We start from the raw sequence: 25,297 nt of genomic DNA, 5'->3' as shown, positions 1-25,297 counted from the left end.
GAAGACAAATCTCCATCCAGTCTCAGGTCTTTTGCAGACTCCAACAGGTTTTCTTCAAGAATGGTCCTGTATTTGGCTCAATCCATCTTCCCATCAATTTTAACCATCTTCCCTGTCCCTGCTGAAGAAAAGGAGGCCCAAACCAAGATGCTGCCCCACCATGTTTGACAGTGGTGATGGTGTGTTCAGGGTGATGAGCGGTGTTGCTTTTACGCCAAACATATCGTTTGGCATTGTGCCTAAATTGTTTGATTTTGGTTTCATTTGACCACAGCACCTTCTTCCACATGATTGGTGTGTCTCCCAGGTGGCTTGTGCAAACTTTAAACTACACTTTTTATGGATATCATTGATAAATGGCTTTCTCCTTGCCACTCTTCCATAAAGGCCAGATTTGTACAGTGATTCTGATTGTTGTCCTATGGACAGACTCTCCCACCTCAGCTGTAGATCTCTGCAGTTCATCCAGAGTGATCATGGGCCTCTTGGCTGCATCTCTCATCTCAAACAAGGAGAAGACTGATCAAGTTTGGATGGACGGCCGGGTCTTGGTAGATTTGCAGTGGTATGATACTCCTTCCATTTCAATATGATTGCTTGGACTTTGCTTCTTGGAATGTTTAAAGTTTTGGAAATCTTTTTGCATCCAAATCCGGCTTTAAACTTCTCTCCAACAGTATCACGGACCTGACTGTTGTGTTCCTTGGTCTTGATGATGCTATCTGCACTTTAACTGCAAAGTAATTATTCTCAGAAGTACAAATCATCAAAAACCAAAAGAAAACTCCTAAAACTTATCAAGTGTGAAGTTGAACGAAATGTATTGCTTATTTTCAACTTTTGTAAAAAATAAATAACTGAAATGTGGGGCGTGCAATATTATTCAGCCCCTTTACTTTCAGTGCAGCAAACTCACTCCAGGAGTTCATTGAGGATCTCTGAATGATCCAATGTTGTCCTAAATCACTGATGATGATAAATATAAGCCACCTGTGTGTAATCAAGTCTCTGTATAAATGCACCTGCTCTGTGATAGGCTCAGTGTTCTGTTGAAAGTGCAGATAAAAAACAAAAGAAAACGCCTAAAACTTATCAATTTATTTTGTCATATTAAAATGGAAATTCCCAAACATCGATTGAGACAAACAAGTGCAGAGAATTAATTACAAGGGGAGGGGGGACTGTCCCTAGTAACACCCTATTGATGCCCCTACCTTGCCGTGGATGTTGGCACCCTAAAACCTGCGCAATTGGCGCCTCCGCTCACCATCGACTCTCCCTGTGGGTCCTGATAAAGCCCTAACAGGTAATTGGTGACAGTGTTATATACACAATATTAATAATCCAGTGTAACCAAGCAGAATCTAACATAGATATTATACATCACTTGTAAAGCGCCATGGAATAAATGGCGCTATAATAATAAATAATAATACATTATACTCAACCAATATAATTAAACGGCGGCTGCATTGACGGCTTGTGGATCTATCTACTGTCCAGGGAATCCCCTTTAAGTGTCTGCAACTGGGAGAAACACTATGAATGAGATAAGTGATTAACCCTGTATTGTCTGGGCATTTTGTTTACCACTCTACCACTTCGTTTTTCAATTTCCGCGTGACTTGAGCGGTGTTGGTTAATCATGTGAAGACATTGATATAACTTAGAGAATCTTTCTAGTTATAAGGTGCTTTTTGTGGGGGGGTTTTGTGTTCTATTTGGATCATATATAAAAAATATTTAGGCTTGGTCTGAATAAAGGGATTCTAGTTTCTACAGTTCCCAAGACAGCACAGGTTATTTAGCATCTAATCTTGAGCAAGATATAGGACTAACTTTTTTTCTATTCCACTCCTGAGGAACCTCTGATCAGTGGGGAGAAACGCGTCGGGTGGTCAATTTTTTTACATCTAAATTTAGAAGTGGCTTGTTTGGGGCGATTTGCCCCAATACTCTCCCAGTTTAATTATATTGGTTGAGTATAATGTATAATATCTGTGTTAGATTCTGCTTGGTTACAATGGATTATTAATATTGTGTATATAACACTGTCACCAATTACCTGCTAGGGCTTTATCAGGACCCACAGGGAAAGTCGACGGTGAGCAGGAGCGCCAATTGCGCAGGCTTTAGGGTGCCAACCTCCGCGGCAAGGTAGGGGCAACAATAGGGTGTTAATAGGGACAGCCCCCCCATAATTAATTCTCTGCACTTGTTTTTCTCAATCGATGTTTGGGAATTTCCCTTTTAATATGACAAAATAAATTGATAAGTTTTAGGCATTTTCTTTTGTTTTTTTATCTGCACTTTCAACAGAACACTGAGACTATCACAGAGCAGGTGAATTTATACGGAGACTTGATTACACACAGGTGGCTTATATTTATCATCATCAGTGATTTAGGACAACATTGGATCATTCAGAGATCCTCAATGAACTTCTGGAGTGAGTTTGCTGCACTGAAAGTAAAGGGGCTGAATAATATTGCACTCCCCACATTTCAGTTATTTATTTTTTACAAAAGTTGAAAATAAGCAATACATTTCGTTCAACTTCACACTTGTGTCTCACTTGTTGTTGATTCTTCACCATGACATTAAAATTTTTATCTTTGTTTGAAGATGGAATGTGGGAAAACGTTGAAAAATTCAAGGGGGCCAAATACTTTCGCAAGGCACTGTACGACAAGTCTTAATCTATCATTATGAATAAGATTTATAATTTAATATTGATGATCAGTTTGTATATTTGTTACCCCTTTTCTCATGCTACTTATTGTTTGTTAGTAATACTATTAACAATTTTTGACATTTTTTATTTGATCAGGGATTGATTCAACTTAGTCAGGTATCATTCATGATATGACTGTTTATTGATCACTACTCCCTGCTAGTGTTCCTGGATCTCTCTGCTGCTGCATTCGACACTGTGGATCAATAGCTGTTCCTCACTATGTTCCGCTCTACGGGGCTCAATGATCCCATTCTCTCTTGGTTCTTCTCCTACCTCTCTTACTGCTCCTTCACTGTATTTTTTGATGGCTCCTCTTCCCCTTTCGGTCAAGATTCCTCAGCGTTCAATCTTAAGCTCCCTTCTTAACTTTCTATACACTGCACCTATTGGACAAACCATCAATAGATTTGGTTTCCAGTACCATCTGTATGCATACTTGACCACACATTTTCACGCACTGAGTGATGGGTCTGCCCCATTTTGGATCTCCAGTTTGTTCATTCTATTTGCTATACCCAATGTTTTGAGGGCTCCCCAAAATAAAAAAAACAGACAAAACAAAAACAGTGTTGGCTACCTTCTCCACCTCTTCAACCTACGCTGCCATGTCTACCTCTTCCTTAACCTCCTTCTCCACTTGGACTTTCGCCTCCTGGTTCAAGATTATTTTTTTTATTTATTTTTTTTTATTCTGTTATTTTAAGTCATTTCCCTTTCCACATTTGTTTGAACAGCATTTGTTTTGCTCTTAACCCCATTTTGCTTCCTTTTGCAGGCCCTAACCTACGACCATTTTACTTCTATGGAGTTTGGGTACCAAACTCAACTTTTGACTACAGTTTGGTTGAACCCGGCAAAGCAGACCATCCACGGGTCCTCTCATTCTCACTGGCTATATTACACCACCGTACAGAATAATACCTTTGGTCACTGCAAAGTTTGTGGCACTGACCTCAGCGAAAATATGTGCAAGTTTATTTTGAGCACAGCTTTCTGGGTAAAACCTTGTGGTATACATGCATGTAAGCAGCCTTAGGGTACATTGCAATGCACTTATTGCTATTACATAAGTAAAGCTCTAACCCAAACCAAAAGATCATTTATTCATTTCTAAAGCAATCGGCTTTACATGAGCAATTATTTTAAAATAATTTGAATTGCCTCATATGGGAAATTCTCACCTGGTCGTGTCGCTGTGCTTGTAATGATTGGCAATACCACTTTATCACTTATGCCTTCCTGTAGATTCGGCTTGGAACTTTATCGCAGATTTCCCCCTTTGCATTGCAAATCTGTGCACAAGAATACACATGAACCTGAATGGAAATTCTGTGGCATACGCTGCTATTTAATGCAGATTTTATTTCTTCTGCATGTAGATGGGGGTCTTGAAAACCCCTTCCACACGTATTGGTTGGATTTGTGATGTAGAATTTGCACTGTAAATTCACAACAAATCCACTGGTTGTTTAGACGCAGATGAAAGATTTGGAGGAAAAATGTATAAAATCATTGTCAGATTGCTTGACTGCCGTTAGATACTATTGATATTTGGGTGTAACAGTGAGAATATTCATGTTATAGAATAATAAGGCTTACCTTATGTTCAAACTTTTTTTTTTCTGTTGCTCTCTTTCTGTTGCTCTTTTGGCAATAATGAAGTTGCTTACAAATCGCAAGATTTGCTGTGCTTTTTATAGCTTTTTTTGCTGCATTTTGATTCAAAGAGGTGTTTCTTGTCTTCAGTATGTTTAATCAAACTACTTTTTTTCACAAAAAAGCAGCAAATAACAAGCATTTTTGCACTTTCTCATTGCTTTCTGGGGTGCAAAACAACACTGTAAATACATTTTGTTTTGTCTTGTTTTTTTTAAAAAGCATCTATTTTCAAATTAAGTCAGAAAAATACAGTTGATTTTTGAAATCTCATAGCTTTGCTGGTACTGTTAAAAGCAGCTTTTAATTTGCATAAAAAATGTATTAAATAAAGCACTGCAAAAACACCAAGTGTGAACATAGCCTAAAGGCGAAGTCACACCGTACGATATATCTAACGATATATCGCCAGGGTCACAAAGTTTCCGACGCACATCCGGCATCATTAGATATGTCGTTGCGTGTGACATCTCCGAACGACTGTTAACAAGCAAAAATACTCACCTTATCGTTGCACGTTGACACATCGTTCATTTTCATAATGTCGTTCCTCCTTCTGTTCGCCGGTTGTTGCCGGGATGTTGCGGCAGCTCATCTCCGCCCCTCCGCTTGTATTGGGCGGCCGCTGTGTGACATTGCTGTGACATCGAACGTCCCTCCCCCTTCAGGAAGAGGATGTTCGCCGCCCACAGCGACGTCGTTAGGGAGGTAAGTACGTTTGAAGGGGATTTAACAACATTGTGCGCCACAGATAATGAAGTACCCGTGATGCACATACGATGGCGGCGGGTGCGATCGCACAATATATAGGCGCGTGTAACATCGCCTTAAAAGTGTGTTCACGATAAGCAAATTTTGTGCCAGTGTTTTGCACACCAAATCTGCACGTTGGACCACATAGGGCCAATATATATGGACCAGTGTACTTGTCTGCATCTTATGTGCAGGGGCTGCCCTCCACCTTGCATTCTCTAGTCCGCAATTTATTTATTTTAATTTGTTTACTCCAAGCAAATCATCAGTCCGTTTGGTACATTGCAGATGTGCACTAACACATTGGCCACAGTTTTTCTCCTGTCCGTCTCCACAGTGCAAACGCAACATGTTGTTTATCTGCGGATTTTCCATGGGTATTGTAATTTTATAAGTAAAATCTGCACTTAAAACTCAACGTACCTGCGAGAGAAGTTGACATGTTGCAGATTTCATCATAGACTCAGCAAAAACTCATTGCTGCCACTTAACCTTAGGCAGCAGTACTTTTCACAACCTGACACTTATCTACGGTAATTTGAAATGCAGCGCTTGTAGAACTAATAGTGCCAGCATGTTTTATACAGCTGAGGTTGTTCTAGTAGTTTATGTAGCTGCAATAATTACAAAACTGTATAGTGAAGCTTTATTATACAGTACATCAGGATACAATATACTAATAGATAATCATTCAAGCACATTTATAACTTGTAAATGGAGCACCAAGAAGTAGATGTCATGGAATTATGGAAATCTCAGGATGGGTAGACATGTTAATAATATGTAAATGAGGAAAAATTAGAAACAAAAATGTTCAAAGCATCTTCATTAAATCAGTGTCGAATATGAGCACTAACACTGAAACCTCAATCTATACCCTCAATCAGCATAGGGTTATTAGAACAAACACAATTTGCCCAAACGGCAACTAGAGGTACCATAACTAAAGATTACACAGGGGTTCAAACCACTGTTGGGCTTGTTCCTTCTGTAAATACTTACCTAGGATCTGTGAATTCACTAATGAAGGCAGAAGATATACAATAACGGACAGTATTGACTGTAGGACAAAGGGAGTAGTGTATATTGCTTCCTGTCCATTTCCAAAATTGTATGTCACAAAAACCATACAAGAATTTCGTAGATGGATATCAAAACACATTAGCTGCATAAACACCAAGGCAGATACACCGCTCTCTCTACATATGAGGAATGCGCATGCTGGTAATTCTCTGAGCTTGCAATTTTGGGGTATCAGAAAAGTCTTTTTGGGATTGAGAAAGGGTAATTTGGATAGGCTACTGCTGCAAGAAGAGTCCAGATGGATATATAGGTTAAATTCACGCTCTCTTAGGTTTGAATGAGGGATTTACTTTTTCAGCCTTGTTGTGGCAACCTGTCTTTATTTACTGTAATAACAATAATAATTTTCAGCTCTATTTTTATTTGACCTCCTTTATAATATTGAATATGTGGTTATATCGTGAATGTGCCTCTCTCCCTTAATACTCCTTACAATATATATTGTGTACTGTTTCTAGTTTATATATTAAACATATTTTGGTCTTCTTTGATGACTAGGTACACATATGGTGAGCATTATCTGTAAGCCTTACATAATCGAAAATGCACATCATCTTTGGTTACCATACTTACACTTGTGTCCCCTTAAAAAAATCCCCAAACCTTTTATATGGATGAGGTTTACGTAAAGTGTCTCTCATACATATGCCATTTGTACCTTCTGTAGCTGTATATGAGCGCTATTGCTCATGCTGCTGCATGGTACAATCTATATTTTCTGTTCCATGCAGTTCATGCAGTTTTGGTTTGGGAGCATGTGCAGTGCGCGTTCTATGTTTGTGCATTAAGTTATTGCGGATGCGCAGGTTCTCACGCTAAGGTGATAATAGCTATGTGAGTCCTCCCGATCATGTGACCTTATGTTTACATCACATGAGCGCTTACTATCCGGAAATACTGGAGGATTGGCGGTATGTGATTTTTTGGAGAGAGGGATTGTTTATTGGCTGGTGGAAATGATGGATATTCCTTACAGCCAATGAAGTTGTTGCCTTGGATGATTAGTGGACGCAATGGTCTATGCTGGCCTGTTATGGTGGATATAATTGGTGGATGCTGCTTGTTAAATTTGAGTGACTGTTATGGTGACCAATCAGTGCCGAGCATATGAGTACCTTGGCGTGATATACCAATGGTTGTGGAGATACGTGTAAGGTCACATTTGATTGAATGTTGGCTACTGGATGCTTTTTGTCTGACATCAACAGAACCTTTAAGAGGGGTTGTATCTTGTTTGCTAGTTCATTATAGCCTTAGCTATATGGTGAAACATGTTGGGGAGGCTATTAGCTTTTTATAGGCAGAGTAGGGCAATAACAAACTGATGATTCTGTAGGAAAGCAGTCCACTAGCTTGTGCTATCTGGTCCGTGGCCATCTACACAATTGATTATATGTATTAGACTGCTCTACTTGCATTTTAGTTTGTTCTGTCTAATACTTTTATAAGAATAAAAGTTAAGTTTTAGCAATCTTTATTTAGGGTACTTCTAGTTGCCCTTTGGGCAAATTGTGTTTGAATATGAGCACTATGCACAGAAATCCCTGCCTTTACACACCTTGGCATGCTATCTATGAAATTATTAATGGCTTTCTGAGGAATGTTTTTCCATGCTGATTGACTTGGGCACACAGATCATCAAGATCCACCACTGGCAGTGACTTTTGCAGTTGTCAGCCAGTGGCATGCCAGATGTTCTCAATGGGAGACAAGTCTCGAGAAGCTTTAGGCCATTGTAGCATGAGCTACATAGGATCTGGAATGGTTGAGTGTAAAAACATCTTGGATACTTTTGTAGCGGGATAACATTATATTTTTGCACTTACAGGGATATCTCAAAGCATTTCTGTAGCTCATCCACTGACTATGTCCTTATACATTTGTAGATTGTGTTTACAAGGAAATAAGGTAGAAAAACTTTCAGAGTGTAAAATGATGTGCTGTTTGTATTCAATTAATGAGCCAACACATCCTTCCAGAGATCTCCAGGCATGGCAAGGTAGAAACACTTACATATGTATTGATTTAATGTTGCAGTGTGGACAACTTCTGTGCATACTGGAAAAATCCTCATAGTAGAAAAAAATGTAATGTCCTTTATACGTTTGCTATGGGCATAAAGCAGCCTTCGGAAGTGCCATCTTCTGTCCATCATTTCCAAATGTGATACTGTTGTTTTGTTTCTTTTTCTTTGTGTATGGAAAATAAATGGGAGTAGCGGGAAGGTCGGAAGTGGTAGGTAATGCCCTCTCTAGCTGTTGAAAAAAATCCTGGAGTCATAAAAATAACAAACGACGTGTATTTGCTAGAGTGTCAAAGTTATGAGTTTATTTTGTAATGATGTGCTCCTGCTTTCATGAGGTAAACTGGCCGTGTCGGAGGTGTTATTAGTAATATGGACTCAGTGAAGCAGAAAGCAGAGTGACCGAGAGATCAGTGTATCAGTCAGCAAGAGGGCAAATGGGAAGAGACAGCAGGAGAATGAGAAAAGAGTAGTGTTGTTTGCACACAGATGAACCCTTTGACTACCAGGCTGGGATGACTGCAGACAATTGTGTTGAGCCGCATTAGATTTCTACAGACTTATTGTTTGTGGTATTGTACGATATATTGCATGTACACAATGAAATATTTAATTCCGTTTTGTTTTTCAAGTATTAGTTTGAAATATATCTAGTTTATATCATGAAAGGGGGGTATAGAACATGTAGAAAGGGATACTGTGTCAAAATATTTGGAACGTCATCTACACCATACTATTGAATGGTGAACATAGACCTCTTTTCTTCACTTAAAAGGGAATCTATCACCACATTTGACTTAAACTATTAGTATGGGCATACAGGTTATAGAATTTGGAGTCATACCTGTATGCCTTGTTGTAGATATTTTTTATTACTTTATGTAAATAAGCTTTTCCAGGCTGTGGGGTGGATGCTGCCTGGAAGACAACTCCGCCTCGAGAAGGGGCATTACCAGTGTGATGTGTGATGGCCACTCTCTGCTCACTGCAGAGCTGTATGTAATTATAACTGACATTTCTGCAGGTGCCTTTCAGCTTCCATTTCACAGGCAGATTGTGTTGCAATAAAGCAGAGCTCAATGAGCTGCAAAAAGTGTGTTTACAAGAAGACAAATTTAATTTCTCCTGTTCTGTGTCAGTTACTTGTCTCAAACTGATATCACCCCTTCTATATAAAATAATCTCTGGAGGCAGCGATATCTTCCAGGCAGCATCCGCCACATAGCCTGGAAGAGCTTATTTACATAAAATTATAAAAGGTGATTTATCCACAACAAGGCATCTGATTTGAAACATACAGGTAGAAATTATTTTAGCATTCTATAACCCATATGCCCATATTATTACGTTAGACAGGTCAAATGTGGTGCCAGATTCCCTTTAATATTCTTAATTATATATATAACTGCCTTATTCTGTCTCTGTCTGTCTGTCTGTCTTGCTCCAAAATTCTGTCGTTACCGCGACAAGCGTCTCATTGGCCGCTCGCCTCGCCTCCGCCCCCCCCCGCACGGATTGGCCGCTCACCCAGGCTCCGCCCCCCCACAGATTGGCCTCTTGCCCCGGCCCCCTGCACGCATTGGCAACTTGGCCACGCCCCGCCCCCCTCACGCATTGCACGCTCGCTCTGGCCCCGCCCCCCGCACGCATTCCCCGAACCGACACGGAGCCCCGACTCCCAGGTGAGTGCTGTACCCCCGGGAGCCCACACCAGCGTACGCCGGGAACCCAGCCGACACATACCCTCGCATTGCTGGGGTTGCCGGCGTACGCTGGTGTGGGCTCCCGTGCGTGCGGGGGCCGGGGTACGCTGGTAACCATGGTACACATCGGGTAATATTGTGTAGCATGGTTACCAGCGTACACAGTGAGCGCATCAAGGTCCTGCAGCGGCGGAACACACACGCACACACATAAGAACAGACACACACAAACACACACATCAGAACACACTTACTCTCACACACACCTCACACACACATCAGATCGCATCCACACACTCACAACATCCAGTGATATCGCTTGCTTCTCGGTGGCGATACTGTGCGTGCAGTGACTTTCCAGGACCTGCCGGAGGATCACATGGCCGGAAGCATGTGGTATCTCCGGATGTTGTGAGTGTGAGCGCGTATGTGCGATATCGTTAATGTATGTGTGCGTGTATGCGATCGGGTGTGTGCGTGCATGCGATCGGATGTGTGCGTGTATGCGATCGGATGTGTGCGTGTATGCGATCGGATGTGTGCATGTATGCGATCGGATGTGTGCGTGTATGCGATCGGATGTGTGCGTGTCGGCAGAAGGCAGAGGAGCACTGCGTGCAGCACAGCTGCTGGGACCGCCCACTGGGGGGCACAGGCAGAAGTGGGGTGTGAGTGTATGCGATCAGATGTGTGCGTGTATACTGTCTGATGTGTGACTGTGGAGCACGATGGGGGGTGCACAGCATGGGGGATGGAGCACGATGGGGAGTGCGCAGCATGGGGGATGGAGCATGATGGGGAGTGCGCAGCATGGGGGATGGAGCACGATAGGGAGTGCGCAGCATGGGGGATGGAGCACGATGGGGAGTGCGCAGCATGGGGTATGGAGCACGATAGGGGGTGCGCAGCATGGGGGATGGAGCACGATGGGGAGTGCGCAGCATGGGGGATGGAGCACGATGGGGGTGCGCAGCATGGGGGATGGAGCACGATGGGGGGTGCGCAGCATGGGGGATGGAGCACGATGGGGAGTGCGCAGCATGGGGGATGGAGCACGATGGGGGGTGCGCAGCATGGGGGGTGCGCAGCATGGGGGATGGAGCACGATGGGGGGTGCGCAGCATGGGGGATGGAGTACGATGGGGGGTGCGCAGCTTGGGGGATGGAGCACGATGGGGGTGCGCAGCATGGGGGATGGAGCACGATGGGGAGTGTGCAGCATGGGGGATGGAGCACGATGGGGGGTGCGCAGCATGGGGGAAGGAGCACGATGGGGGGGTGCGCAGCATGGAGGATGGAGCACGATGGGGGGTGCGCAGCATGGGGGATGGAGCACGATGGGGTGTGCGCAGCATGGGGGATGGAGCACGATGGGGTGTGCGCAGCATGGGGGATGGAGCACGATGGGGAGTGCGCAGCATGGGGGATGGAGCACGATGGGGGGTGCGCAGCATGGGGGATGGAGCACGATGGGAAGTGCGCAGCATGGGGGATGGAGCACGATGGGTGGTGCGCAGCATGAGGGATGGAGCACGATGGGGGGTGCGCAGCATGGGGGATGGAGCACGATGGGGAGTGCGCAGCATGGGGGATGGAGCACGATGGGGGGTGCGCAGCATGGGGGATGGGGCACGATGGGGAGTGCGCAGCATGGGGGATGGAGCACGATGGGGAGTGCGCAGCATGGGGGATGGAGCACGATGGGGAGTGCGCAGCATGGGGGATGGAGCACGATGGGGGGTGCGCAGTATGGGGGATGGAGCACGATGGGGGGTGCGCAGCATGGGGGATGGAGCACTATGGGGGTGCGCAGCATGGGGGATGGAGCACGATGGGGGTGCGCAGCATGGGGGATAGAGCACGATGGGGGGTGCGCAGCATGGGGGATGGAGCACGATGGGGGTGCACACCTCCCCCCAAAACACACACACACTGCCACACTCGCACCGCACAACACACCACACACACACTGGGAACCACAAACACCGCCCTACACAGACACCCACACACACAGACAACGCCGCACACACACAACACCCAACACACAAACACCGCAGCATACACAAATATACGCACATACCGCGCAGCACACACATTGCACAAAACATACCTCCCCCCAAAACACACACATGCACCCCACACCCCCACCCACACAAACCACGCAACACACACAGCACCACACACAGACAACACTGCAGACACACAGCGCTCCACAAACAACACAACACACACAGCGCTCCACACAAACAACACCGCTCTCACACACCCCCACCCATACAACACCCAGAACATTTACAGCCCCTACACAAACACTTGGCAACTACACACAACAACATCTCTATATATATATATATATATATATATATATATATATATATATATATATATAAAACAAAAATCATACATTAACTACAAAATAAATTCTAAAATATCCGATGCGTTAGAATTGGGCCATCTTCTAGTGTTATATATTACTCTTCGTATTCCTCCCAGGAAAATTTTGAGTAAATCATCCAATGCAAATTAACGTGTTATGTCAAGCCAAATTGCTGGATGTTGAAATTATGTTATGCAGAATAACAAGAAATATTATTTCTGATGCACCCTGAAAAATTGAAAATGCCAAGAAGTACAATGAAGAAATCAAAATGTGCTTCAGTGACTATAACAGAGTCTTCAGATATTGTCCAGTTATATTGTAATATATGTAATGGGTAGACAGACCTAAGTAACACATTCTACTATGTTAGGAACCTATGTACTGAGCAGAGCGCCAGGGTTAGGAGTCTAGCTTTGATTGCCTTTGTATGCTGTCAAAGTACTTGAATTTGATCCCTGAGGATACATTGAAGGAATAAGAGTGTTAAGAAAGATGATCAAGGGGCTAAAACCGTAATATCCCTCTGCTGGCAAAACAGAAAAGGTATCTACCTTTATAGTTCATGGTGAGAGTTGGTAGTTATAGGCAGCTAATGTTATTTAAATCAAAGGGATTTTCCCCAAATCATAAGTTATTTTTTATCCGGAACACCTAGCAATTCCAAGAATTGAGCGGCTCTGGAACCCAAATTGAGTTGAGCACAAGTGAGTAAGCTCAGCCTCCACTCTTTTCATTTTCTTTGGGACTACCAGAGAAAACAGAGTACAGCACTTGCCTATTTACAGTTGTCTCACCGACAATGAATGGTGCAGAAATCAAGCATGTGTACCTGTGCTTCAATCAAGGTGAAGTCCTGCAGAGCCTCATTCACAAGGTTCTAGCTCTATTCTCCGGATTGCTGGGGGTCCATGGTCAGAGCCCTAATGATCAGCAAGTTGACATCTATACAGTGGATGGAGGATAACTTGAGATTTCTGTAAAAGCCCCTTGAAGGAAATCTCAGTATGTATATGTGGAGTGGTGTGGCTGTTTAGACACTTGTCCCCCAATAAAACAAATTATACCTTTATTCTTTCATACATATACGCCATATGGAAATCACACTTGGAGGAAGCAGTACAAATGCATTGATATGCTTGCAGAGCACTTCTAGTCAGAACGTGGATGTCATATGCGAATCTATTTTCCTGTCACATTAGTTGTGTACAAAGAAATAAGTTATTTAGGAGGACAAATACCGCAATTACCATATGTGGAAGCGTGCTGAGAGATCCCTTAATAATGACCCCTTCCTGACATGGCTATTTTCCATTTTTGCTTTTTTGTTTTATCCTCTCTTTCTTCCAGGAGTCATAACTTTATTATTTTTCTGTCCACCTAGCCATATGACGGCTTGTTTTTTGCAAGGCAGGTTGTACTTTTGAGTCCCACCATTCATGTTACCATGTGAAGAATTAGCAGGAAAAAAATCCAAATGTGACAAGATTGTGAAAAAAGCGCAATGCCACAATTGGTTTTTATTTACACTTTTCACTTTGCAGTAAAAATTACTCAGCTATATGAAACTCCACTGGTTCCACAGATTGTGAGCTGGGATACAGGACCTGTGCCCCTTTGTAGGACGATTTTCCCTGATGAGTCTGGAATGACTAAACGCGTCACAATGCTATTAGGGAGAGCACAGAATAGCTTGCTGTGGTCTGCCCTTGTTAGGGCGGAAGTTTGGGGGGACAATATATGTTGATCTCTCAGTGAGAAATAGGGTCAGCGACGCCATGGCAACGTCGAGATTTATAGAAGGGTGAGATTGATTCCCCCTGCATACCATCCATTCGGTGAGATTATTCCATTTTGTATATATCAGTATATACTACTATACTTGGGTCCATTTGAACTGTTGACCGCTGTCAGCAATCTGTATGATTTATGTATATTGTGTTTTTCTATTTTGTTTTGTATCTAGATAGGACCACTGTCCTTTTAGCACTTGGAAACACATTTTTCTGTTTTGTTTTTTTTTTGTTTTTTTTTTTGTTTGTTTTGTTTGTTATACTAGTGGCATCTCTGACCTGTTACTACTATATGTGGTGTGAAACTCATGCCTGACATGTTATCTTAGGGGCCGGAGATGCTTTTTGGTTACTTTGACCTATTATTATAGGTTGTTTTTTTTTAATAACTTTGATATTAATGGTTATGTTTTAGCCTCTTATCTATAAGTGGCATTGTTATTTAATTGTGCTGTCTCATATATGAAACTCGAGGTTAATGTGAATATGGCATTACCAGACATGCATAGGTTTTTATTCTTTCAGTTCTGAAAAAAATATATGAAATCTGTTTAAAAAAAAAAATTCTAAGACCTGCAACATTTTTAGTTTTTGGTTAATAGGGCTTGTTTTCTTGCGCCCTGAGCATATCCATACCATGTTGTGGTACATATGATGTTTTGATCGCCTCTCATTCCATGTTTTTGCAGTATTGCTCATCTAAAGAAAAACAAAGCATAATTCTGGCATTCAATTGTTTCTCATTACAGCATTTACCATTCATGTTAATTAATTTTATACTTTTACAGACATTACTTTTACAGACAGCAATTTCACGTCTTTTTTTTTTTTTCAATCACTTATTTATTTTTAATGGGGGGAAATGGGAGTGATTTAAACTTTAATTTTTTTCATATTAAAAAAAAAACAATTCTCACTTTTTACTTTTTATTAGTTCCTTTAGGGGACTTGAACCTGCTGCAATCAATTGATCGCCTGCGCTATACACAGCAATACTACAGTACAGCAGAGTATAGTGAAAATCACATTCTCCTATGACTTTCACAGGAGTACCATCATGACAGGCAAGGAGGTCTACAGTAGAACCAAGCCATCATGGCAACACTTCTGTGCCCCGCAATCTCGTCACGGTCAAGCCGATGCTTGCATAGAATGATTTGCCTCCTGCCAGTGCTCAGTAAATCGTTAACAGCCGCAGGCGGAGCTCCATTCCATCTGTGGCTGTCAGAGCAGATGATGACTGATTATCACAGCTGTCAGGAAAGTCCAGCTTGCGAGCCTACATCAAAGTCAGGGAATCAGCATATGTTGTAAATGTAGCACCCAGGAATATGGGGTACTCGGTTCCGGGCAGTGTACGTCTTGGGAATGTCACAGTGGTGGCTGTTACACGGTTCCGTGCCCTAGGCCCTTTTTGTAATGGGGATATTTACAGGGGATTGGTGAATAAAGTTTATTTGTGACGCCACTTGCAGTGATGCAGCTATATGTAGGGAGCCACCGCTGCAAAATGTCTCTACTGGAGCTGATCGTGTTAGCAGCTAGTATGATAATCCCTCCGCAAGTAGGGTATTGCTCCAGCGGGTGTATGCTGCGGTGGGCGTCGGAAGAAGGAGTCCAGACAGGTATTCAGTGCAACTGGTTTACTCACTGCTGAGATGTTAACTGATTGCCCGAGGCTGGCTGGTTTCACCTCCAGGTCCCAGTCTTCCAAATGCCAGTCTGGTTCTCTGGTACCTTCTTCCCCTGCACCTGTCTCTGGTAAGTGGGTCCCCGTGGTATGGAACATTGTGGGTCCCCATTCTGTGGTTTGTCCACTTCTGTTAGCCCGACGGTAGCATGACCCCTGTGGCGTTGTTGTCTGTGTTTCTGTCCCCGGTTTTCCCTTTGCTACTGAGTCTTCAGATTCTTTAGGGTCAGCAAGGTCCTTGATATTCCCCTTGCTGGGCAGGTGTTAACAGGTCAGCTTGAAGCTCTTTCCTGTCCTAGGGTCCTGTACCCCGTCGGTGCGTAGTTCCGGGAGTACTCCACCGTACTCCACCGGCAACCACTTCTCCTGGGTACCAGGTCACCGTCAACCCGGGTCAGGACGTCTCCTCAGTCACACCTTTACACTTTTACAGTCACTGCTCAACTCTGCTCTCCACTGTCACTGCAGTTCTGACTTAGACTGACTACTCTCCACAGTCTGCCCCTCCCACCTGGGCAACTAGTGGACTGGAGTGGCTCCACTTCTAGGCAGCCATCCATGGTCCCACCCTAGCTAAGTACCATTGTATGGGGGATTGTTGGGGAAAACTGGGATTACCTGGGTTTTTGGTGTTACCGGCACTGGGGTTCTGGCTCCCTAAGGGGGTAGGCCCTGCATCCGAGTGGGGATGCAGAACCTTGTAGCACCCTGATGGGTTCAGGGGCACTACATAAATACATGTCATACGTCAGTAAGGGGATAAGAGTTGTACAGGAAGAACATATGGGTTTGGTCTAACATGCATGATGAAGCTTCAGTAAATGCAAAAATTTGAATTGTCTGGGTTTCGCAAATCATCAATTTGTAAAAATCGATATGAAGACAAAACAATTTCTGAAAAATTTAACCTGTCGTTTGCATAATTTATGTGAAAATGTACTATGTTACTACTGCAATAAATGCTTATGCTGCTTTGTGACACAGTAGATTTGGAATGTAAGTGTTTACTATTTTAGTGGCAAGATTTACTTTATGCTTGGAAGTTTCCCCTTGTTCCTTATTACAGAAAGCATTTGGTCAACCAGTTTTATATTGAGCTGCACATTTCTATGACACAAACATTTTCAATGGCTGAGTGTTTTTTAAGGTATCTAATTTATTCAATAATTTATTTTATCTTTTTCTGCAGGTTTTGGGACGGGAGGTCTACACATCAAACAACCAACTTGGTGGCATCCATATCATGCACAACAATGGTGTCACTCACAGCACAGTGTATGATGACTTTGATGGCGTGTACACAATTTTGCAGTGGCTTTCCTATATGCCCAAGGTAAATTGTATTGCTTGCAGCCTTAGTATTGTTTCTATCTGATTATGATCTGATATATTATCTGATGGGTAGAAAGTAAAAAATGTTCTAAAGATTCTAAAAATAAGATGACCAAGGAGTAGTGGTGAGTTAAGTGAACTGTTCATTCCATTCTACTTCATCCAAAAGGTGTTCATTGGAGTTGAAGTCAAGGCTCTGTGTAGTCCAATCAATTGTCTCTACAGCAACCTTTTCCAAACATGACTTTATGGACCTTACTTTATGCTCTGGGTCACACTTATGCTGGGACAGAAACTGTTTGAACAAAACTGAAAACATACAGTTGTCCAAAATGTCTTCATATAATAAAGTATTAAAATTTCCCTTCAGTGGAACAAAGGGCATGTTTCAACCTTTGATAAGTAGCCCCATAGAATTAGCCTTCCCTCACTTAACTTAGTCATCCCACTCCAGACATGTGCAGTGTGCCTCTGAAACCGAGAAGCATATACCTGGCTTCAGAAGAGCAATGATGTGGTTCAAGAAAGCCGCGTGCTCGAGATTTGCAAAGAGCTGGTGATGAAGCTGGCTATTGCAAATCATGTTATCATGCCCGCATGTGATAACATGCTGAGTGGGGCAACTAGTCAAATAAACAAAAAAGAATTTTAAATTTCAGCCTATTGTCATATCAAAAGTACTCCTCAGTTCCTGATGCACGGAAACAACCAGGGCTTGGACTCCCGGAGGTAAGTAACTTCAAACACCATAAGACAATAATCCAGCACCAGGGAAAAAAGACTTCATCATAAAATAAAATGTAACTTTTAAACTGTTTTTTAACTGTCTATGGATTTTAATTTTATTAAAATCCATAGACAGATATATTAAAATTCTAGGAAACCTGACATGTTTCAGATCTAACAAATTTGATCCTTACTCATAGGTAACCTGTAAAGTACATGTTGGCATCCATGGTTCCATCAATAAAATGTAGCTTCCCACAGCTGGCAGCACTCATGCAGCCACAAATGACATTCCCACCACCATAATTAACTGTATGCAAGACGTACTAAGTCTTTCAACTCATCACATGGTTGCCTCCACACACACTTAACCCTTCTGAACCAAATACGTTTTGTTTTGTCATCAAGCTACAGAACATGGTTCCAGCAGTTCATTCCCCACATTACACATTGCCCGTATTACACACTCCATAAATTGCATTTAATTAACCCAGATACCCCAAACAAATGCTGGAGAAACTGTGGAAATTCAGGCAACATAACTCACATATTTTGGTCATATCCAAAAATTAAGAAATTCTGGAGAGACATTCAATCACTTATAAGGTCCATTACACAGCTAGATGTAAATCTAACTCCAGAATTAGTTCTTCTTCTCTTAAACATTGAAGCGATACCTAAACATTTTAGGCCCATAGTAATACATATTCTACTAGTTTCCACTAATCTCATTGCATCCAAATGGAAAAGTGAGAAAGCTCCTAATATTCAAGAAGCTAAGGAGAAACTAACTCTACATAAAACTTTAGAGTACTATTATGCCATAAAAATAATACTCAAACCAAGTACCTCACCAAATGGGACCCATGGCTAGAGCCCAATCACCGACAAACTATATAGCCCAACTGACGTTAGGGAAACAGTAACTATATTCGAGAAATACAAGCTCACTAATAATTCCAGGCTTGGAGCTCTAGTCTTTGATATCTCCCTGATCTAAAACTCACTAGAATTATATGTTTTTGATCTCGCAAATTTGCTGGACTATCTACGGAATCCATGTCAGGAAGTTGTTAATTTTATTTGTTGTTTAGTTATGTTTTGCAAAAAGTTAATTCATAAGCAATTGATTTGACCAACAAAATATACTGCTTGATGTATCAACACTAAAAAACTGGGGGGTCAAAATATGTGAATTTTCTTAACCTTGATATTACTATCTATATGTCCTTAAATTTTCTAGCGCATGATTTCAAGATTTGTTAACTACAAAACCTAATAAAAATAATTTGAACGAGCAATTCATTCCCTTAGTCTGTTTGTCTTCAGCAAACTGTTTGCGGGCTTTCTTGTGCATCATCTTTAGAAAAGGCTTTCTTTCAGGCCAACCGCCACGCAGACCAATTTGATCCAGTGGTCGGTGTATGGTCTGAGCACTGACGGGCTGATCCTCCACAACTTTAATCTCTGCAGCCATGCTACCAGTACTCATACGTCTATTTTGAAAAGACAACTGGATATGACACTGAGCATGTACACTTAACTTGTTTAATCGACCATGGCAAGGCCTGTTCTCAGTGGAACCATTCTTGTTAAACTACTGTATGGTCTTGGCCACCATGAAGCAGCTCAATTTCAGGGCGTTGACAATCTTCTTATAGCCTAGGCCATCTTTATGTAAAGCAAGAATTTTTTTTTTCAGAACCTCAGAGAATTCTTTGCCATGAGGCGCCATGTTGCACCTCCAGTGAAAAATATGAGAGAGTACATGAGTGATAACACCATATTAACACACCTGCTCCCCATTCATACCTGAGACCTTGTAACACTTAGTCACATTGTAACGAGGCGAACAACTCTCACTGTGTTGTGGCTGAAAAAGACATGGAGACTGACATTACACAGGATAGTGCTGCCACCTTGTGGACAAGTGCTGAAATTGCTCGAGGGGCGGACGCTGTAAAATCTGATCCCCCTCCCACAGGGACTGGTTGGACAGGAAAAAAGTGTGGGAAAAGACACTGAGCTACTGGAGCTGTATCTGAACAGACCTGCCTCGGACTGCCCTCATCGCTGACGTGTGAGGGATTGCCAGAACTGCTGCAGAGGTGATCCTGGATTCAAGGGACCTCTGGACCATCTCCTTCCTCCATAACAAGAGACTGTAAGCTAGTCTTCTGGCGAGAGGGCTGAAGATTTCCCCATCTCTGCTCCTTGGAGTCGCCGCTGTTTACCCGGAGTCCAGGCCTTCTACGTGGGAGCCCTCCCTCCTTGTGTTTTGGACTGGTAATGTAACCCATAGGGCAAGTCAGGGACAGAATTCTTGTTTATCATTGCTGTTTTTTTGTGTTCTGTGCCGTGTGTCCGAAGTTAGAGACCCGTATAGCAAACTCTGATTATGTGTGCTGCTAAGCCAACTGCGTGTGTTATTGAAATGTTTACCAGTAAAGAAATGTACCCTTGCATAAAATCTGAGCGTGGGGATTTTGTTGGCGCAGATTATGGGAAGTCAGCCGCGGTCAGACCTGCGGCCACTTCATCTGGCGTAGTCGGCAGGATCTGTGACCAGCAAAATCCCCTTCCGGTGGTAGCTAGGATAGTGGGGGAAATGTATAATGTTGATCCGAAGACCTTAGCAGAAATGGCTATGCTGACATTAGAGGGGGAGGCATGGACGACAGTCAGACTGGAGACGGTTAGGGGCCAGCGTACATTAGATGACTTGGTGCGGGTGCTAGAGAACACCTAAGGGCCGACCAGATACCTGGGAACACTGCGCTACATGTTCTTCCAGCGTACACAGCTCGAGTGGGAGGACATTCCTCGATATGCGAACGCCCTCCAAGTACTGCTGGAACAAGCCTGCAAAAATGGAGAAAATCTAGCTGGTACATCCTCCCGCGACCTGGTGCTGAGGGACCAATTCGTAATAGGACTGAGAGATCCGTATCTCAACCGCTCATTGCAGGACTTACTCCGGATAAATCCAGCCCTTACGTTTGCTGAGGTTAAACAAGAAGCCATAGAACGTTCTAGGGGACCTGTTATGGGAACAGAGACTTATACCGCTACTTGCAGATCCATGTACAGTACAAATACTCCGAACAGCGACACGGAGGAACTGAAGCAGATGGTGCCGGATTTACAGAAGCAGGTGCTGCAGCTCACATTAGACCAACAGGTGGATAGGCAAGTGAGACGGCAACCTAGCCGGCCTATGGGAAAGTGCTGGACATGTGGTGACCCCCGTCACAGAGCAAACCGTTGCCCCCAGAACTCCTTCCAACCCGACCCGCAGCCGTTCCATCGAATGGACTCTCAAACACCCCAGCAAGCGGAGTTTCACTTGAAACAGCGGATGGAACCCCAGGCCTATTCACTAGAACCGCCAAGCCGTGCCTCTCAACAGCGGGCACCTTTAAACTAGACACCCCGGCTTAGGAAGCTCACTCGACCGGGAAGACCACTGAGAAAAGGAGCCAACAAAGGAGCAAGCTTGCATCAAACAGCCCTACACTGAAAGTAATGCTAGAGGGGGTTGCCGTGCAAGGACTAATGGATACTGGATCCCAGGTGTCCACCATCTCAGAACAGTTTTACGAAAAATATCTACAACCACGGGCTGCTTGTGACCCGAGTACCGTCATCAAGATCAAAGCGGCCAATAATCTACCCATTCCAGTAACGGGAGTAGCTTGGATAAGCACCGAAATGTGTGGACAGGACCTCGGGAAGAGGGGGATAATCGTGGTCAAAGAAGGCTTCGGTTCGGAAACGCCCATGATTATTGGGATGAACATCCTGAAAGACCTGGACCTGGTATTGTTTACCAAGCGGGGACCCAAGTACTGGCAGGAAGTTACCACACACGGGGCCACCCGCCGAGCATTCCGAAGAGTGGTTCGGGCCTGCAGCCTACAGCAAATGGCAGAGGAACAACGGCCCATAGCCACTATCACTGTACCTCGCCACACTAGGATCACCTTACCGGCTGAAAAGGAGACAATTATCTCGCTACCCCTTAGCGCCACAAGACCGCTTGAAGGCGTGGAGGTACTGATTGAGCCGCAAACCCCGAGGGAGGGAAAACTGAACCCATTAGTCGCTCGCACTCTGGCTGTCGTGAAGAGGGGAAGGATCCCTGTCCGTCTGAGCAATACGGCTAGTGTAGGCGTCGACCTAGAAGCGGGGACACAGCTCGCCAGAGTCTACGCCCTACCTACAGAGGTGAATCCCAGGGGCCCCCTCCAGTTTGCCCCATCGACAGAGGGAGACTGGACAGTGACTGTCTCCGCCATGGCCACCACCACAGTTGACACTGAAGCTGGAAAGGAGCTGCTAGAGAAGTGTCAGCTGGATACATCCCAATACTCTAAACAGGAAGTGTCACAGGTGGAAAAACTACTACAGGAACACCAGGCGTCCTTTGCCCGGCATGACACCGACTTCGGATGCACCATCAGTATCCAACATGAGATCCCTACGGGTAACGCTTCTCCTATCCGTGAGAGATACCGGCAGATACCACCCCAGCAATACCAAGAAGTGAAAAGCCTCCTGAATTCCATGCTCCATGCCGGAGTGGTACGAGAGAGCCAGAGCCCCTGGGCTGCACCGGTGGTAATAGTTAAAAAGAAAGACTGATCCCTGAGGTTCTGTGTGGACTACCGCCGCCAGTATGCTGTGGATGAGGCTGGCACTCCAGTAGGGTCCCCACTGTCCCCACAGGAATGGTGCAGAATCCAGGGCCGGAATGCTGAATGTGCCCTACTCAAACAATGGGTGAAGCAGAAGCTGTCCTCTGACACGCGGTCACGACTGTCCACCAGTACCCTGACCCTGCTCAGCCAATGGGATCATCTGATTCTGAGGGAAGGAGTGCTATACCGGAGGATCTTCCTATCCCACATGCTGGAGGAGTGCCTACAGGTTGTAGTGCCAGCCCAAATGGCCCGTGAGATGGTGGGAGAAGCACACAAGAGGAACGGCCACTTTGGAATAGACAAGACCTTCCGGTGGGTCCAACAGTCCATCTACTGTCCGGGACTCCGCAAGCTGGTTGAAGATGTCTGCCAAGCCTGTCGCACCTGAAATCTGTGGAGAGAAAAGCGCATATAGGGTCTTACCCCAGTATATAAGGGGTGGGAGGAGGGTGAAACTACTCACCAGATGTCGTTGTCAGAGTCACAACAACTGTAATCGCATGTAGAATCTGATCCAAGGCTGCAGCCACCCAAAGGGCAGAAAACAGAGAGCTCTCTGTTTTAAGCCTGTCACACCTGTGAGCTTTACAAGTCCGCTGAACAGCGTGCACCTGTCCAAACAGTTGAGACATCCCGGCCCCTTGAGCTGTTGATGGTGGACTACCTGTCGATTGGGACGGCGAGTGGTGGCTACCAATACTGTCTGGTTATGGTAGACCATTTCACAAAATTCGCAGATCAGACTGCCGAGTCAGCTGCGCGGGCCATCTGTCGACAGTTCATCCAGGTCTATGGGTGTCCGGAGAGGTTGCACTCTGATCAGGGGGCTTGTTTTGAAGGTCAAATTATCGAGGAGCTGCATCGGATGTATGGGATCCAGAAGTCCAGAACCACCCCTTACCACCCACAGTGGAATGATGCGTGTGAGCGCTTTAACCGGACTCTACTCCAGTTGATCCGCACCTTAGCCGATGACAAGAAAGACCAATGGCCCCAATTCCTCCCGGATCTAGTGTGGGCCTACAACAATCAAGTCCACTCCGTGACGGGTTTTACCCCACACACCCTTCTCTTTGGCCGCCCAGGAAAAGGGGTCCACGACCTAAACCTGACCAGTCCTGAAAAAAATACCGGCGGTACCTATCCATCCTGGCTACACACTCATCGTCAGAAGATGGAAACTGTATACCGACTGGTAGGCCAACAAATCCGGGGCCAGAGACATGCTGACCCGCTCCCCGTACAGGAAGAACCCTTAGAAGTAGGACAGCTAGTCCTGGTTCGTATTAAGAAGCCTCAAGGAAAACTCCGAGCTAAGTGGGAAGCTGAAGTCTATCGGGTAGTTGAGCGCCCCTACCCTGATGGTCATGTGTACAGAGTCCGGGGCGAAGATAGCGGCAACTCTCGCACCTTGCACCGGAATATGTTGCGCCGGTGAGGACGACACTGCTGACATGACTGACACCATTGACATTACTCAGCATAGTGACCTTGTTGACTCCGGGACTGGTTACCCGCCTGCGCAGACTGGCCCTCCCTCTAGGGAACTGACGGAGGTAGAGAGTGTAACCGGTGATAGAGTGGAGGGAAATCAACCTCTGCGGCGTACTACCCGCACCACTGCCGGGGTTCCTCCTGGGCAGTCTTATAGGGACCAGTATGTATGGCCCGCTTCTCAGCCTCCCCCTGCCACAGCCTCAGTCCTCGCTGCCCTGGAACCTGTAAATGTTGACAGGGACTGCCAACCTTTCAGTGGGGGGATATGTAACGAGGCGAACAACTCTCACTGTGTTGTGGCTGAAAAAGACATGGAGACTGACATTACACAGGATAGTGCTGCCACCTTGTGGACAAGTGCTGAAATTGCTCGAGGGGCGGACGCTGTAAAATCTGATCCCCCTCCCACAGGGACTGGTTGGACAGGAAAAAAGTGCGGGAAAAAAGACACTGAGCTACTGGAGCTGTACCTGAACAGACCTGCCTCGGACTGCCCTCATCGCTGACGTGTGAGGGATTGCCAGAACTGCTGCAGAGGTGATCCTGGATTCAAGGGACCTCTGGACCATCTCCTTCCTCCATAACAAGAGACTGTAAGCTAGTCCTCTGGCGAGAGGGCTGAAGATTTCCCCATCTCTGCTCCTTGGAGTCGCCGTTGTTTACCCGGAGTCCAGGACTGCTACGTGGGAGCCCTCCCTCCTTGTGTTTTGGACTGGTAATGTAACCCATAGGGCAAGTCAGGGACAGAATTCTTGTTTATCATTGCTGTTTTTTGTGTTCTGTGCCGTGTGTCCGAAGTTAGAGACCCGTATAGCAAACTCTGATTATGTGTGCTGCTAAGCCAACTGCGTGTGTTATTGAAATGTTTACCAGTAAAGAAATGTACCCTTGCATAAAATCTGAGCGTGGGGATTTTGTTGGCGCAGATTATGGGAAGTCAGCCGCGGTCAGACCTGCGGCCACTTCAACATGACACCAGTGAGGGGAAATTGCTCATTTAGCATAATTAAGCCATTATCACTTAGGGGTGTACTCACTTTGCCAGCAGTTTTTAAATTAATGGCTGTGTGTTATTTAGAGGGCACACCAAATGTACACTGTTATACAAGCTGTTCACTGACTACTTTGCGTTGTATTAAAGTGTCATGTCTTTAGTATTGTGCCCTGAAAAGATATAATAAAATATTTACAAAATTGAGAGGGGTGTACTCACTCTTTTTATAT

The 25,297-nt window shown here is 44.5% G+C and overlaps 1 protein-coding gene across 1 annotated transcript in view; it reads left to right on the top strand.

Moving 5' to 3' along the window:
- ACACA (acetyl-CoA carboxylase alpha) overlaps positions 1-25,297 on the top strand; it is a 776,656-nt gene that overhangs the window by 498,848 nt on the left and 252,511 nt on the right. The window contains exon 45 of the mRNA XM_075335853.1: positions 17,005-17,148. Within this exon, the coding sequence (XP_075191968.1) occupies positions 17,005-17,148 (144 nt within the window). The remainder of the gene's footprint in view (positions 1-17,004; positions 17,149-25,297) is intronic.

Source organism: Anomaloglossus baeobatrachus, chromosome 2 (assembly GCF_048569485.1).
Source record: "Anomaloglossus baeobatrachus isolate aAnoBae1 chromosome 2, aAnoBae1.hap1, whole genome shotgun sequence".
NCBI lineage: Eukaryota > Metazoa > Chordata > Amphibia > Anura > Aromobatidae > Anomaloglossus > Anomaloglossus baeobatrachus.
This window is presented reverse-complemented; position numbering and strand designations above follow the sequence as displayed.